Here is a 14,235-nt window from a genome sequence, read left to right as displayed (position 1 = left end):
CCGCCCGTCCGCGCTTGAACAAGTCGTTGAACTAAGGTACAGTTTAATAACGGTGAACAAATGTTAAAAAGTGGTAGGTAGTATTACAGAATGATGCAGTCTACAGCAGAGCTAGCTTAAACTGCTCTGCGGTGATTTGGCACTGATATGGGGTACATTTTTCACTTAGGTGCTACAAATTGAATTAAAAAAAAAATTAAACCAGTGTTTCTTAAATACGAAGGTATTTTTAGGAGCATTTTAAAAAAAAGTTGTATATAAAAAAACAAATATAAGCATAAAAACTATGTTCACTTAGGAGAAGACGGGGCGGTGCCAGTTAGTTGCTTTTGTCTTGCTGTTGGCAGTGAACACACACACGCGCGTGAAATAATGATGTACTCATTAGCGCGTTTTGTCCCGCACCTTATTTACACACACATACACACAAAGGGGAGACACCACAGAACACCTTCACCACATCCAACGAACAGTTCCGTGCTACCCTCCACAAGCTAGGGGGAGTTGCATCTTGAGTGTTCCGACGTCTTTGGTTGTGTCCAATGCTACCGTTTCCGTAGTGCTAGGTGCAGGGTAGCTATCAACGTTAGCTCTAAGTGAATGGGGGGAGCTACGTGTTGAAATCACTATCCCAAACATCTGAGGAATATTACCTAAAGGTGTGTGTGGGTGCGTGTTTTTTAGAAAACCCAAGTGGCCACAAACCTTTGTAGTCCGGTAGCGATAAACAGCTTCTATAAACATCATTTATTTCAGTTTATCGGATTAGAAATCATCCATGGAGATATGCGATAGCTAACGGAGGCTAACGTTGCTCTCGCTTATACTGCTTTTACTTCATCTAATCTAGCGTTGATGTTACACTACTGTTTAGTGTCTCGCTAATCTCAGTGTCACCAAAATATCCGTGCTGCATGTCAAACAACAACACAACTTGAAACAGTAACAAAACTTAGCAGTTTATGCTAGCTAATGCTAACGTTTTGTTTGCTGGCTAACATTGCTATATTATAGTCCCAGCTAATGAACTGTGAATAGATTTATTTCGAAACTAACTTTACAATTTCTCAGCCATTTAGCTGTGTTAACTGTACATGCTGTATAGATCATTTTTATAATCAGCCTCTATTTTTCTTTTTTCACTACAGGCTTTGCCATGATAAATTGACCAGCTTCCAACCAGCAGCCGCACACATTTAACCTCAGAGGCCAGGACATCAAGAGGCACTGTGGACTTAAACATCTTTAAATGGGATGCAAGACGGACTATAGAGGAAACTTAAATTAAACTTGTGAATCAATGGATGAGGAAACGCTTGAAAGCCCACTCCAGGGCACAGAGACTGTGGAAGAAGATGCAGGACAAAACGCAGAGAAGAACAGCTGTCAAGGAGACACTGTAGAAGAGGATGTAGGACAAAGGTCAGAGAAGAAGAGCAGTGAAATAGATGAGACAAATGAAGCAGCCCCAGAATCCTCAGATGGTGTAAATGCAATAGGAAGCCCCAGCTCTGGTCCCATGAAAGAAAAAGCAACAGAGGAGAAAGAGGAGGCAAAATCTCCTGGTGGTGAGCCTCCTGTTGACTGGTTTGAGCCACTTGAAGATGATGATGATGATGCCGAAAGCAATGATAGAAATGATCCAGAGGAAGAGAGTCTGGCAGGAGAAAGTGAAAGGAGCGAGAGTGTGGGTGGCAGTGAGAGCACCATCAAAAAGATATATCAGTAGGTTGAATAATGTTGTTCTTACTATCCTTTGTGGTCATGTGATGCTGTAGCAATATTTACTTATAAAGTTGCTTTTTCTCCAAAATGCTATAGATCATATAAGCCCCTGCAACACAGAAAGGTCCAGCTGATCAGACTGTCACATTACTGCCTAACAGATGTACAGTACTGTGCAAAATTCTTGAGCCACGCTAATTTTTTAAATATTTTACAGAAAAAAAAATAAATTAGGTGCAGTGAATTTAATGAAATGTGCAAATATCCATACAGTGTTTTAAAACAGAGTTTGTAAAATTCTAACAAGCTTTAAAGTTACAATTTGGTTTGACCGAAAGTGTCAAATTTGGATTCATCACTCCATAAGACTCGAGGTCCACTTCTTGTGTAAATTGGCGTCCACCGTTCCCTTCCTTAAGACTGGCGTCTTGACAGCCCACCTATGTGTGTTTGACGAGACTTCAGCGTCACTCAGGTTCTGTTTCAGGTCTTTGCTGAAATTTTTCCTGTTCCTTAAGAACATGATTTTCAGATTCTCTTTATGATTTTTTTTTTTTAGGCTGAGACATCTTGTGTCTTCTGCTTGTCCAGTTTCCTCAAACTACTAGTAACAAAGTACCAAAAGGTACAATTTGAAACAATTTTTTTGTAATTTTTCTGTTATGTTTAGGCAACACTAGTTCATCTCTTGAGTTAAAAGTAACCTTCAAAAAGCCTGAAGAAGTAACCCTCAGGACCACTTTATAAAGAAATGCCAAGAACGTCTGGTTTCATGAAAGCAAAGTATAAAGAAATTAGAGATGGCTTATGACTTTTGCACAGTACCGTGTATGTTACAAGCTCTTTTGGTGTTACTAGAGTGTGCATGGATTCCTGTGCCCTTAAATAGGTTGCAAACTCTAATTGTTAAAATAACTACCAGAATATACCTGCCATGTTATAGAAAACTCTAACTTGCATTTTATTTTACTTGATTGATTACTTTCCTACTGTGAGGTTCAGAGGATGGACATATCTGTGTCACTGTGTAACTGATTGACGAAGCCAGCAATTTGGGAATAGGTTTAGGTCTTTTGCTGTAATCTGATAATGAGCAGCATTATCTTAAATATTTGTGGACTAAATTTAGATGCTATGCTGGTGAGCAAGCACAGGATCCCCATTTTTACCATTGTTACTACAGGGCGGGCAGTGGGGATGCATGCGTGCAAAGATGCTACACAAGCTTTATGACCATTTTAAGCATCAAGTGTATTTTCAAATATTCAGAGGAGCTACCGATGAAAACAGAGCTTTAAATGTCTTATTTGAGCTCATTTCAAACTTCAATGCAACTTTACCTGTATCTGTGAAAAGAACTTTTATTTATTATTATTATTACTCATCATGTTTCTCAGGGTGATGTATTTGCAGTCTCTTTTCCCTCAATGTGATCTAAACATTTCTAAAATGTTTGAGTGTGTGTCTTCTTTTAAATTCAGGCTTCATGCACCGCGCCGTAAACGATCGCACCCTGATGAGGGATGGGTTGAATGCCCTGCACTGGGGGAGGGCTGGAAGCGCAAAGAGGTCGTTCGGCGCTCAGGATCTAGTATTGGCCAAAAGGATGTATATTACTTAAGGTAAATACGGCCTTGTAGGAATAAAGAATCCACCTGTACAGTTGTTGACATATTAATGGTGCTACCTTTTACACTCCTCCTGAAGCGTGCACTGAATATCAAAGGAACATTTTGGTTTTTTTTGTGGTTGTAATTATTTTTTCTCCTTTGCAGTCCTCGTGGTGATCGAGTGAGAAGCAGAGTAGAGCTGATTTCAGTGCTGGAAGGACAGGACTTGTCTAACTTTGAGTACAAGACGGGCAAATTCTACCACGGCGAAACACCGCTCCCAAGAATTCGAAGCAGAAAGGTGTCGCTTGGTGTTTTTCTTTGTATTTTAAGCATGAAAGCACTGAAGATTTGCACTGCATGACTTGGAGTCTGCTATCCTCACCCTCTCATCCTTTAGAGAAAGGTCCGCGAGCGATCCTCCTCAGAGTCCAGCTGGATGGAGAGGGGAGAGGGGGCAGACACTCCTGACTCCCACCACAGACTAACCCCAAGCCTCGGGTCTAAAAACGTCAACTCCAGTTATTCAAATGCCCCCTTGAACAGTACAGTGGGATCGCCGAATCAAGGGTCTCACAGTGAGGATCCACCTGCAGAGGATAAAATTAAACTCCCTGGTCCATCGTCATCTCAGCCACGTCCGCTCCCTTCCATAAATGGAGAGATCGGGTCAGAGGACAGCATACTGTGAGTCTGTTACTACGTGCAAGATAACACCATCATTACAAGTGTCAGCTTCTCGTGATAACTTGAGGTTGGGGGGGGGGGGTCATCATGTGTGTCTGCAGGATCTGTGCCAGATGTGGCATTTCCTTCACAGGCACGTGGTATGACAAACAAAGAAAGAGGCCCTGCTGTCCCTCCTGTTGGGGTACGTTGGCGCATAAGTGTGTAGAATTATAAGTGAGAGGCAAAACTGCATCAGATATATATCTGGGAAACAGTTGGCTGAAGATGGGGTGAAATATGGATTCTCCTTGTAACATTACCTACATTTTTTTCCCCACTTTCAGCAGCATCAAAGACAAAAGAACACCCAATGATTCGCTTCAGAAAGGTAATGTGCTGCGTGCAGGGACACATTGTAACTAATGCTCAAAGGGTGCATGCTAATATTGAAATGCTCTTAAATTCATTTCATTTTCCTTTAAAATTCTGATAAAAACTGTTGCCATGTGTCTTACAATCCACATTTCTCATGAATGTTATTAAATAAGCAAACTGTCTTTCTCCTTGTGTCCATGCCACATGTAGTGGATTCCTTGTGGTCAGTGCGTGGGATGTCATAACACCGACAATTGTGGGCAGTGTGCCAATTGCAAACATGGGCTGCAGAGCCCAGAATCCCGGAGACGCATATGCCGAAAACGCAAATGTATATGTCCTATTCGCAAGGTAAACAGCTACACACTGATTTTTATTTATTTATATACTTTTAAATTACTTGCAATATTGCTTTCTTATGCATTTGGTATGTTCTTCCAGGGCCCTGGAAGTGGAGGCTTCATGCAGCAGAGGCCTTACAGTGACGTTTCAGAGACATTTGACGACAGCATGAGTTTCCAGGTATAAAGTCTGTATAGTCTGAATTGTTAACACTTTGATTGGCTTTGTTTCCTGTTTCCTTTTCTAAAATGTTCATTTGATTTGACAGGGTGAAGTTACAGATTCACAGGTAACACTTTTCTGATCTTATCAAATGTGTTATTTATAGCATCGTGCTGAACAATCACTTTCCTTACTCGTGCTGATGTTGTCTTCACACAGCACCCCAGTCTCAAAAGCAGTGACACGGAGAACTTCTCAGTCAATGTGGATGTTGATGATGAGGATGAGTTGTCAACTGATGACGATGATGATGTGAGTGTTTTAGGTCTTTTTCTTTTTTTAACGTTTGCATAAAGGCATATACCTTTACCACACACAGACACACGGTAGTGACACATTTCATTGAAGCTTTTTAAGATCCTGAAAGACTTAGGAGTTAGTAGTACGATTTAAGAGTGTAGTAATGGACTGAAACAGAACATGCCAGCAATGCATCTACAAGGATGCCAGCTGCCGTTAAACACCGAAGAAGAAGAAGCTGTGTCCGGTATTGTAGCTGTGTCCAAATTCAGGCGCCGCATTTGTAGGCCGATTACTGTACAGCGACGCAACAAAGGCTGTCCAAACTCAAAGACTTCTCCAAATGTGGCCGACAAATGCGTCCTTAATTTCCCCAGATTTGAAGGATGGGTCGGGTGTATAATTTCATTTTTGGAGACGAGCTGGCTGGGAGGTCAAGGTTCAACTCCCGGCACATCGTTTTCAAACCCACCGCCGTCTTTCGCTACTCAGGTTAAACATGATATATAAGTCACTTAGATAACTTAAAAATGTTATTGTTTGGCTTTTTTTTAGTATTTTGTTTGTTCCTGAGTAAATCGGTTTGGCTGAGATTAAAGTTATAGTTTTTACACAGCTGAATAAACGTCAAACAGAAAACTGATTAAACACAAGTGTGAGATGGTTGCGAATTTACTCCGGTGTCCTGATATATTTTAGATAGCAAGGAGCAGACGGCCGAGTTTATTAAACTCCACCAAGAAAATCTGCAAATTTCATTAAAAGTTTAATAAACTATCATCTTATCTTTATTTTTGGTTAGCACATACCTTAAACACTTCAAGCTTTAAGCTAATGATAGTTATATAAGTTCAGATGCATGCTGGTGCAATAAGCTGTACGTTTTACGTCCAATGGATGATGATCTGATTAGTCGACTAATCGCAAAAATAATCGGTGACTAGTCGACTATTAAAATAATCATTTATGGCAGCCCTAGTCTGCACAGTGGGAACAGTAACTCAGATGACCACTTGTGACAACCAAGGTATTCAGAAAAGGATCCCACAGCACATCAATCCTTGAAGCCGATGGCCTACAGCAACATAAGACCGCACTGCATGCCTCTCCTCTCAGAACATGAACATGGAACTGAGGCTCCCCAGTGAGTCATGATACCTGCTACAACATTCACACAGTAGGGTCAGAATTTGCCTTAAACAGCATGAAAGCATGGATCCATCCTGCCTTGTATCAACGGTTCAGGTTGGTGGTGGTGTTATAGTGTTATGGGGAATATTTTCAGAGCACACTCTAGGCCTCTTAGTACCAACTGAACACCATTTAAACATCATTGTAAGTGTTGTTGCTGACTGGATAATGTCACAAAGCTCATCTGAAACTGGTTTCTTGAGTTTACTTTACCCAAATGACATCCAGATAGGGCTCCTGTGAGATGTGGTGAGATGCAGCAACTGTGTGTCTGATCATGTCGATGTGGACCAAAATCTCTGAGGAATGTTTCCAGCACCTTGAATTTTTGCAGCATTTCACAACAGCAACTTCGAGTTGAGTTGAGTGAAAGTTCGTTAGTGTTACAGTTCTGTTCATGCTGGTTTTATATGAACTGCAATGTAACAACGTTTCATGTTAAAAAAGGGACACTTCTTAACAATACATGCAACAACTTCCAGCTCATGTGAGGACTCCTCTCAGGCTGTGATGGGTGGGAGAGAGGTGAATACATTTTATTCCTAAAATGTATTCACCTTTACTATTATTATTATTATTCACAACATGAACCATAAACCAACCATAGTTTCCTTAACTAACTTGTCTCATTCTGCCCCCACTCCTTCCCTCTTGTCCTTGAAGCCTTTTCTTTTTCCCGCCCTCCTTCCTTTGCCTTCAGTTCCATTTCAAAAAAGAGAAAACTTTTGTACTCATTGGCCAAGTTTCCATCCACGTTTAGTACAACTTTTAGCAATATTTCCAGAATGTGTAAATAAATGCAAACATTATTTACAACTGCTATAAAAATATTAGGCTTTAGGTAGATTGTGATCAACAGTTGGGGGCACCAATTCTGCAGACTGGTGTCATTAAACTACTGCAGAAGAAGAAGCACCAGCCGAACCCCAAAGAATGGAAAGCCAATATGGGAAAACACAATGACATTTTTGTGCTGTTTATTAATTATAGGAAAGTTACAGCCTCCACATTGTTTCACATCAGTGGGATTGCTGTTTCATTCAGGCTGATTGCAAACAATAACTTTTCTCCCATATAGACAATCTCCCCTGTACCCTTTAGACACCTCAGCACTAGTCCGTTAAAGACTGTTGGAGTCGACTGCACATTTTTTTTGTCTTTAACTTTCTCTTTATTCAACCAGTTAATTAACCAGAATGATTTAACCAGGATGACACAGTTTTACATTTTGGAAATTTATCGTGGAAATAGAAGTTGTGTAATTCCTAAGACACCTTTTGCCCATGGTAGCCCTTACTTGTCGCATATCTTTGATAAAAGTGTGTCTCTATTAGTAATTTCTTCACTGTTGTCTTGTTATTTTGACCCAATTGTGTGAATTTTCTTGTTTTCAGTGGCACAAAAAGCGGAAGCGACGTTCCTGTGGAGAATGCAAAGCCTGTCTCTGCAGGAAAGACTGTGGCACGTGTGATTTCTGTATAGACAAGCCCAAGTTTGGGGGCAGTAACAAGAAAAGGCAGAAATGTCGCTTACGGCAGTGTCAGAGGCAGGCAATGGTAAGACTCTGACAGATGCAATTTTGTTAAATAGTTTTTCAATGACACTGATTCTTCCAGTATTTATTTAAGTAAATTCCTCTGCTTCTACCTGGCAGAGGCATTTGCTGCCCTTCCAGATGGGACAAGGTGACTACGGACCAGATGGCCCACTTCCGCCAGGCCGGCCTAGACCTCACTACACATACAGTCGCAAGTTAGGTTTAAAGAAAACCAAAGGGTCTCAAATGGGCTATGATTTAAGCGACAATGAAGATGATGACAGTAATTTACAACCAGTGAGTACCTAATGCCTCTGGTCATTTATTTTGTTTCCTCTTTGCTCATAAAGATTATTTTTGAGGTCATTTGGCAGCTACGACTCGATCCCCCCATTAATTGTGAACCTGACCTGGCTTTGCTCTGCCGTTGTAGATTAGTTGGAGCTCGTCACCTGTGAGGTCTAGCAAAAGCTTTTTTGACATGAATGTGAGAAACCACCAATCATCTATGCAGGTTTGAAATCAGATCTCAGTCTACACATATTTTGACAAATGCCCCTCATCTCAAACAGAAACACGATTTCAACGTAACGCTGTCTTTCAGCAGTTGAATAATTCCGAGTTTGGAGTGCAGAATGGGCTGTCAGACGGCGTCCCTCACATCAGCAACCACAGCAACCCCCACCAGGTAAGTTTAACTTGAACAAAAGCGTTGCTCTTTCTGATCCTCACCAAGAGGTTTGCTTCAAATGTCTCGCAGCTCTGTTGTAAACTGTTGCGCTTTTCTGGCTGATTGTGTAAAAAGCTATTGCTGACCAATGCCGAACGACGGCACGATCCTGACTCATCACGAGCCATCAGCCTCCTATTTACACTTTCGTATCATGAACACTTACTGGAACCCCGTTTTCTTAAATCTGTGGTCTTTTTAACCTTTGTTTGGTAATGAAGTCTGAACAAGTAAAGTGTATAATGTCAGGGTTGTTGCTTCTTGTTACAGTTCTCATGGTCCTTTGCTGTTGTTTCAATATTTGACAGCATCATTTAAATGAAGCTTTTGAGCAGTTTGCCTTTATTGCAGTTTACAGAATAGAAGCATGAAAGACAGAATGGTTACAAAATGTAACAATGCCTTCAACCTGGATGGATAAACCAGAGATGTTGCAGTGATTCGGTTTGTGTCTCATTTGGCACGAGGCCACCCACAAAAGTTAATGTGATCTGTTGTAATGTAATGGCTGCATTTTGCTGCCAAGCTGTTTGTGCTCTCTACTTGTCACCACCCTCTCCTTGGCTGTCCTTCAGTTTGTCCTTGCGGTCACTTGTTTTGCCAGTCAGTTTATGGACGAACATATCTGATTTTCCACGATTTATTTCAAATATGATAACAGTCAAAGTTTGTTTGGCCCTCCTTATCTAAACTATGTGTAGGGAGGAGTGTAGATTTCCTTTTTTGACACTTCACCAATTGTTAAAAATGTGGCCCTTTTCATACATGTATCATTTTGTTCATGGTTTTCATTGAAGCTATTTGATGTTTTCCAGAGGTGGTGTTGGTGTCTACACAGAGATAAAAGAATTTCTGCATTTGTCATAGCTGATCTGATCTCATAATTATAGATGAACACAATTTTGCTAAAGTAACGGCATAGTTGTGCACATCTTTATATACCACAGTGTTTAATAATTCAATACACAGGCTAACCCCCCCCCCCCCTAAAACAATAGACTGTAAATAAAAGATGGCACCAAATAGTTTTTAGCAAATTGAATTCTTAAATTTAGCTTCACAATTTTGTTCTTTTTTTAAATTTTATCTAGCCACAAGTGAGCATATTTGGATAAAAAGTTAGAGTGCTGAATTGTAGTTAGCCCTCGCAAGATGTGTTGGCATGGTGTATGAACTGTATGCAGTGTTGGGAAGGTTACTCTTAAAATGTATTCCATTACAGATTACAGAATACATGCCCCAAAATGTATTCTGTAACGTATTCCGTTACGTTACTCAATGAGAGTAACGTATTCTGAATACTTTGGATTACTTAATATATTATCGTGCTTTTCACAACTACGTGAATGTACTATTGCAGTGATTTATTACTGTTACTGAAAGTCCGAACCGTAGTAAAGGGACCTCTGGCTAATACGGTTCCGTGTTGGGCTCGTAGCCTAAAAATAGCTTTACTTTGTTGTCTGGGTCAACTTTGCTTGTGTGAGACAGAGAGAGGCGTTGAAAGGCTGCTCCAACGGAACTTATTGTTTCGGAGGAAAACACGAACAAAGTGTACAGTCGAGTCTCAATAGCTTACTTACAACTGGGCTCATCAGGCACTCTTCTTGGCTGCAGTGGTTATTATTATATTTACATGCTTCCAGCTCCCATTTTTGCCCGAGGATAACTCGTACTTTTCCACTCTCCTTTTTCTCCCTCCTCGCGCTCACAGACACATAACGTGTATGGCAGTCCATTCTCCCTGCAGCACGGACTACACTGCCCATGAGGCTACATTCTTTAGAGCTATACCTGTAGCATTCTGCCTATTAGCTTAGCACAACAACAACAACTGCGCTCTCTCACCCAGGAAACACGCAGAGAGAGAGCGTTTCCCTGTAACCATGGCAACCGTAACGCTGCCACCCGGAATAACAGAACGTAGCTGTCAAACAAAACCAAAACAGTCCTGACCCGCGACAATATGAAACAGGAAAGTACCGCCGTGTAATCCATTTATTTCAACAAAGTAACTGTATTCTAAATACCACCTTTTTAAACGGTAACTGTAACGGAATACAGTTACTCATATTTTGTATTTTAAATACGTAACGGCGGTACATGTATTCCGTTACTCCCCAACACTGACTGTATGGATGTATGCAACAGACACAGCTAGCTGCTAAGTAGTACAAAGTAACAGTTTAATGGGTGTTGTTGTTTTATTTATTTAATTATTTAACCAGACTTTAAGATTTGGGTGTTTTAACATGAGATTCTGTGGGATCTGACTTGTTTTATGAGCCAGCCTCAAATAGCAACTTGAGGAACTACAATGTGTGAAGTTTCTTTGTGGGCTCCCCAGAGGCTGCTACCCGATACTTTACATAATCTCCATCAGCAGCACCAGAGGTTTCCTGTAGCTGCAGACTTCCACAAAGGATTCATTTCTGTCCTCAAACGGTTTTAGTGTATTAATAATAAACTGCGTTGTTGGACTCAATTTGATGTGCAGGTGTGGGCTGGGTGTAGTTTAATATTTATAATTTTGCATTAAGTTAAAGACTAAGGCGTCACTCTCATGAGACCAACTTTGTCAATACAGGAGCAGCAAAACAGATGGGATGCAGAGAGAGCACAAAGTGCCAGAGAAGCTACAAAGCAAGTTGTTGAAGAAGACGAAGATGAGTTGCCCATGGTAAGTGTCCTGCTGAGGCTGCCCATATCCCCCCCAAAAACAATCATATGTGTATGTATTGTTATCCGTTTGTTGTCTGCAGATTACACAGATCTTCAGCTTGGCTGATAACTCGGCTGGGACTGGTACAGATGCAGAAAACCACCTCATGAAACTACTAGACTCTTTACGCTCCTCTGTACTGCCCATATTGTGGTATGCTATAATGGTGGAGGGCCCGCAGCTGCAGCTCATCCAGTGTTCTAAGCAGTCCAGCATGACTGACACCATGGTGCTGATCGACCCGGGCTTCTTCTATCAGGTCACGGTCCAAAAGCAACCGCTGCTCCCCACCCACCCGCTGTACGACTGCTACCCAGCACGTCTAACCTCGGTGACTGAGGTGGTCAACCTGCTTTTGGGTCTGGAGAAGTACTCTGTGTGCCAGGGGATGCCTCCTAAAGAACCATTACATTATAAAGACCCCATCATACTGGAACGGTCATCAACATGTGATTTCTTGGTGAAGAAGAATGTGGGCATTTGTAATAACTGCAGAGCACTTCACTGACTTCAACATCATCACAGACAGAAATGGGGAAAAATGTGAGCAGAGTGGAGACCACTGGTTTTCTGGTGACACTTTGTCCCGTTTTATTGTAATTTTTGGTGATGATGTATATCAAAACTTTACAGACTTACCTCTGGACTGTAAATGGTTTATTTTAAGAATCACCAAAGGCATTTCAGGAGTTGTGACGTTATAATCCAGGCGTGTTTCTTCTCAGACGTTTTATTATGTAGGTGTAGGGCTTTTCTACTCGACTGTTACGTGTCTTGGCTTTGGCAGTGTGTTGGATAAGGCTGAAGTCAGCCCTCTGTGTGGTTACTGTGCTGTTGGTTGATTCACACTCTTACTTGAGGAATATCCCTCACCGTCCTTACCATTATTCCACATTTTAGTAGCCCTTTCAGACAACTGTACTCCTAGGAATTAGCCCACAGGTTTGATTCCCAGCATTAACACTGTTGTCATGCTACCGGGTTCATTCATACTAAATACAACAAAGTTAATAGAAGATTTGTTTTGGTAAAAACAAGTGTGCACCTCAACTGCTTTCTTTTTTAATTTAATAATATATTCACTAGTGTCATCACTGTTGTCACTAGCACTCCATTAGCACTTGTTTGATGTGTTCCATTTTTGCATTTGCTTCCAGTGACAATACTAAGGCCAGATAAATGTGAGTTAGAAAGGGTATCGGGTGGCAAATCAGATGTGTGGATCCATCTGATGTGGTGACCACTTGGGAAATAAGGGAGCTGCCAAAGGTACCCTTCTATTAGAAATAGTTATTTAAATTGAATTATGTGATTATTTCAAATTCATGACCATTCATACTGGATTATAATAATGACATGTTGATTCTGGGCTGAAATTACAAGCATTTTTAAATGTCTTAATCTGATTGCAAATTAGACGATTGTTTGTTTAGCTCTTCCGCTGAAGGCAGAATGTGCTCCTAGCAGCAGCATTTGTGGTGTGATGAGTTTCATACAACCTTTAAAATGCATTGACGTTGTCCCATGACAGGAAAAAAAGTACAATTACCTTCTGAGGTTTGTTCTCATAAATAAATAACTTTAATCTCATAACTTGTTTTTTTAAACAGCTGATGGGTAGGTCAGGTTTTTTCTTGTAAATCTAACCTACCCTCCTTTTTTGCTTTCACAGGGTGAGTTTTTGTGTTTATATTGCAACAGAAATATCTGAAAAGTGGGAAATATATCATCACAAACTGACCTAGTGTGGACTTATTATGCTAAATTTGTATTCACCCTATTACTATGACAGTCTAAAGTCATTAGAGCAGAAGCAAACGTTCAGACACGACCCACAAGCTATAAGTAGGAGCAAGCCGCTGTTTTAAAAAGACCCAAGACATCTGAGATAGTAGTGATTATCCAGAACATACAGTGACATTACTGGTCAAATATGTAATTGAATGTTCCCCAAATAAAGAGACAGTGTGGATGGTTATGAAAAGTATGCATAAGTAACACTTTAAAAAAAAAAAAAAAAGGTACTTGTAATTTCTCTCGATTTCAGCCCAATGTCATGTCGAGTGAGAATATTTCACAATATATCTACTGAAAACTTTATTCACTGACCCCGTACTTAGACTTGACACTAAAAACACCTTTAAGATCTCAAAACACAAAAACCAGTTGAAGATGAATGTAGTTAAACATTCACAAATCTTAAACTAAAACCCAGCAACGGGATTACAGTTGTGACTGGCAGCATGTTAGCTGAGAGCAGAGTACACTTTCCTTAAAGGTTTAGTTTTGGTTTTCCGAGGTTTTTGTTGTTTTTGGAACAACATGCTCTTGTTAAACTGATGATGTAGCAACAATCGTCATACAGATTATGACTCTTTATGAAGCACTTAACGAGTGTCCTTCCGTCTCCGTTCTCGAGTAGTATAACACTTGGCCTTTAATTCAGCTATATAATGTGTTTTGTTTTTGTTTTATAAGTGTATAATAATTCACCCCCCCATTACAAACCTCTTGTAAGTTTTAACAATGTGAAATTTTATACATTCTTGATGTGATTTTTTTTTTTTTTAATTATGTTTTCCTCAAGTAATTGTGCATATGTTGAAATATTTGGGAACAGTGGGTTATTCTTTGAAAAAATATTATTTAGTCTTTGAATTAAAACATATTTGAAGAACTGACGCAGGTTTTCCTCATTTCTGGTCATTTTTGTCTTTGTGGATGTAATGTTTGGCGATAATTTTATAATATTTTGTATTATTTTACAATTTGTCAAATGTGTCTAAATCATCAACTGAGTAGAATTAATTGACTTAAACTTTATATGCAGTAAAATCAATTTGTGGTTGCTGTCCGCTAATTATTGATTTTA

The 14,235-nt window shown here is 40.2% G+C and overlaps 1 protein-coding gene across 4 annotated transcripts; it reads left to right on the top strand.

The window, feature by feature from the left end:
- Window positions 1–549: 549 nt before the first annotated feature.
- Window positions 550–13,800, top strand: mbd1b (methyl-CpG binding domain protein 1b). Of its 4 annotated transcripts, none has more exons than XM_087840560.1 (17): window positions 550–659; window positions 1,149–1,725; window positions 3,207–3,347; window positions 3,501–3,636; window positions 3,736–4,022; window positions 4,124–4,206; window positions 4,352–4,392; window positions 4,590–4,730; window positions 4,821–4,901; window positions 4,990–5,010; window positions 5,103–5,195; window positions 7,769–7,930; window positions 8,029–8,208; window positions 8,345–8,425; window positions 8,519–8,599; window positions 11,229–11,321; window positions 11,404–13,800. In XM_087840560.1, the coding sequence occupies exons 2-17, from the start codon at window positions 1,301–1,303 to the stop codon at window positions 11,869–11,871; spliced, it is 2,514 nt and encodes an 837-aa protein (XP_087696686.1). In that variant the 5' UTR covers window positions 550–659; window positions 1,149–1,300; the 3' UTR covers window positions 11,872–13,800. The 4 variants fall into 4 exon arrangements, with proteins under 4 accessions (XP_087696686.1, XP_087696685.1, XP_087696684.1 ...); XM_087840559.1 differs by having other exon boundaries at window positions 8,516–8,599; XM_087840558.1 differs by having other exon boundaries at window positions 4,349–4,392.
- The last annotated feature ends 435 nt before the right edge of the window (window positions 13,801–14,235 follow it).

The sequence above is a fragment of the Neolamprologus brichardi genome, chromosome 5 (assembly GCF_056152115.1).
Source record: "Neolamprologus brichardi isolate AB-2024 chromosome 5, ASM5615211v1, whole genome shotgun sequence".
NCBI lineage: Eukaryota > Metazoa > Chordata > Actinopteri > Cichliformes > Cichlidae > Neolamprologus > Neolamprologus brichardi.
The sequence above is the reverse complement of the archived record's forward strand: the minus strand, read 5'-3'. Positions and strand labels throughout refer to the sequence as shown.

Coding starts and splice junctions, on each gene's coding strand:
- mbd1b (XM_006784719.3), top strand. CDS start 1,301: ATGGATGAGGAAACGCTTGAAAGCCCACTCCAGGGCACAGAGACTGTG. Junction 4,207..4,348: donor CTGCTGTCCCTCCTGTTGGG/GTACGTTGGCGC, acceptor CCCCACTTTCAG/CAGCATCAAAGACAAAAGAA. Junction 4,902..4,989: donor ACGACAGCATGAGTTTCCAG/GTATAAAGTCTG, acceptor TTGATTTGACAG/GGTGAAGTTACAGATTCACA.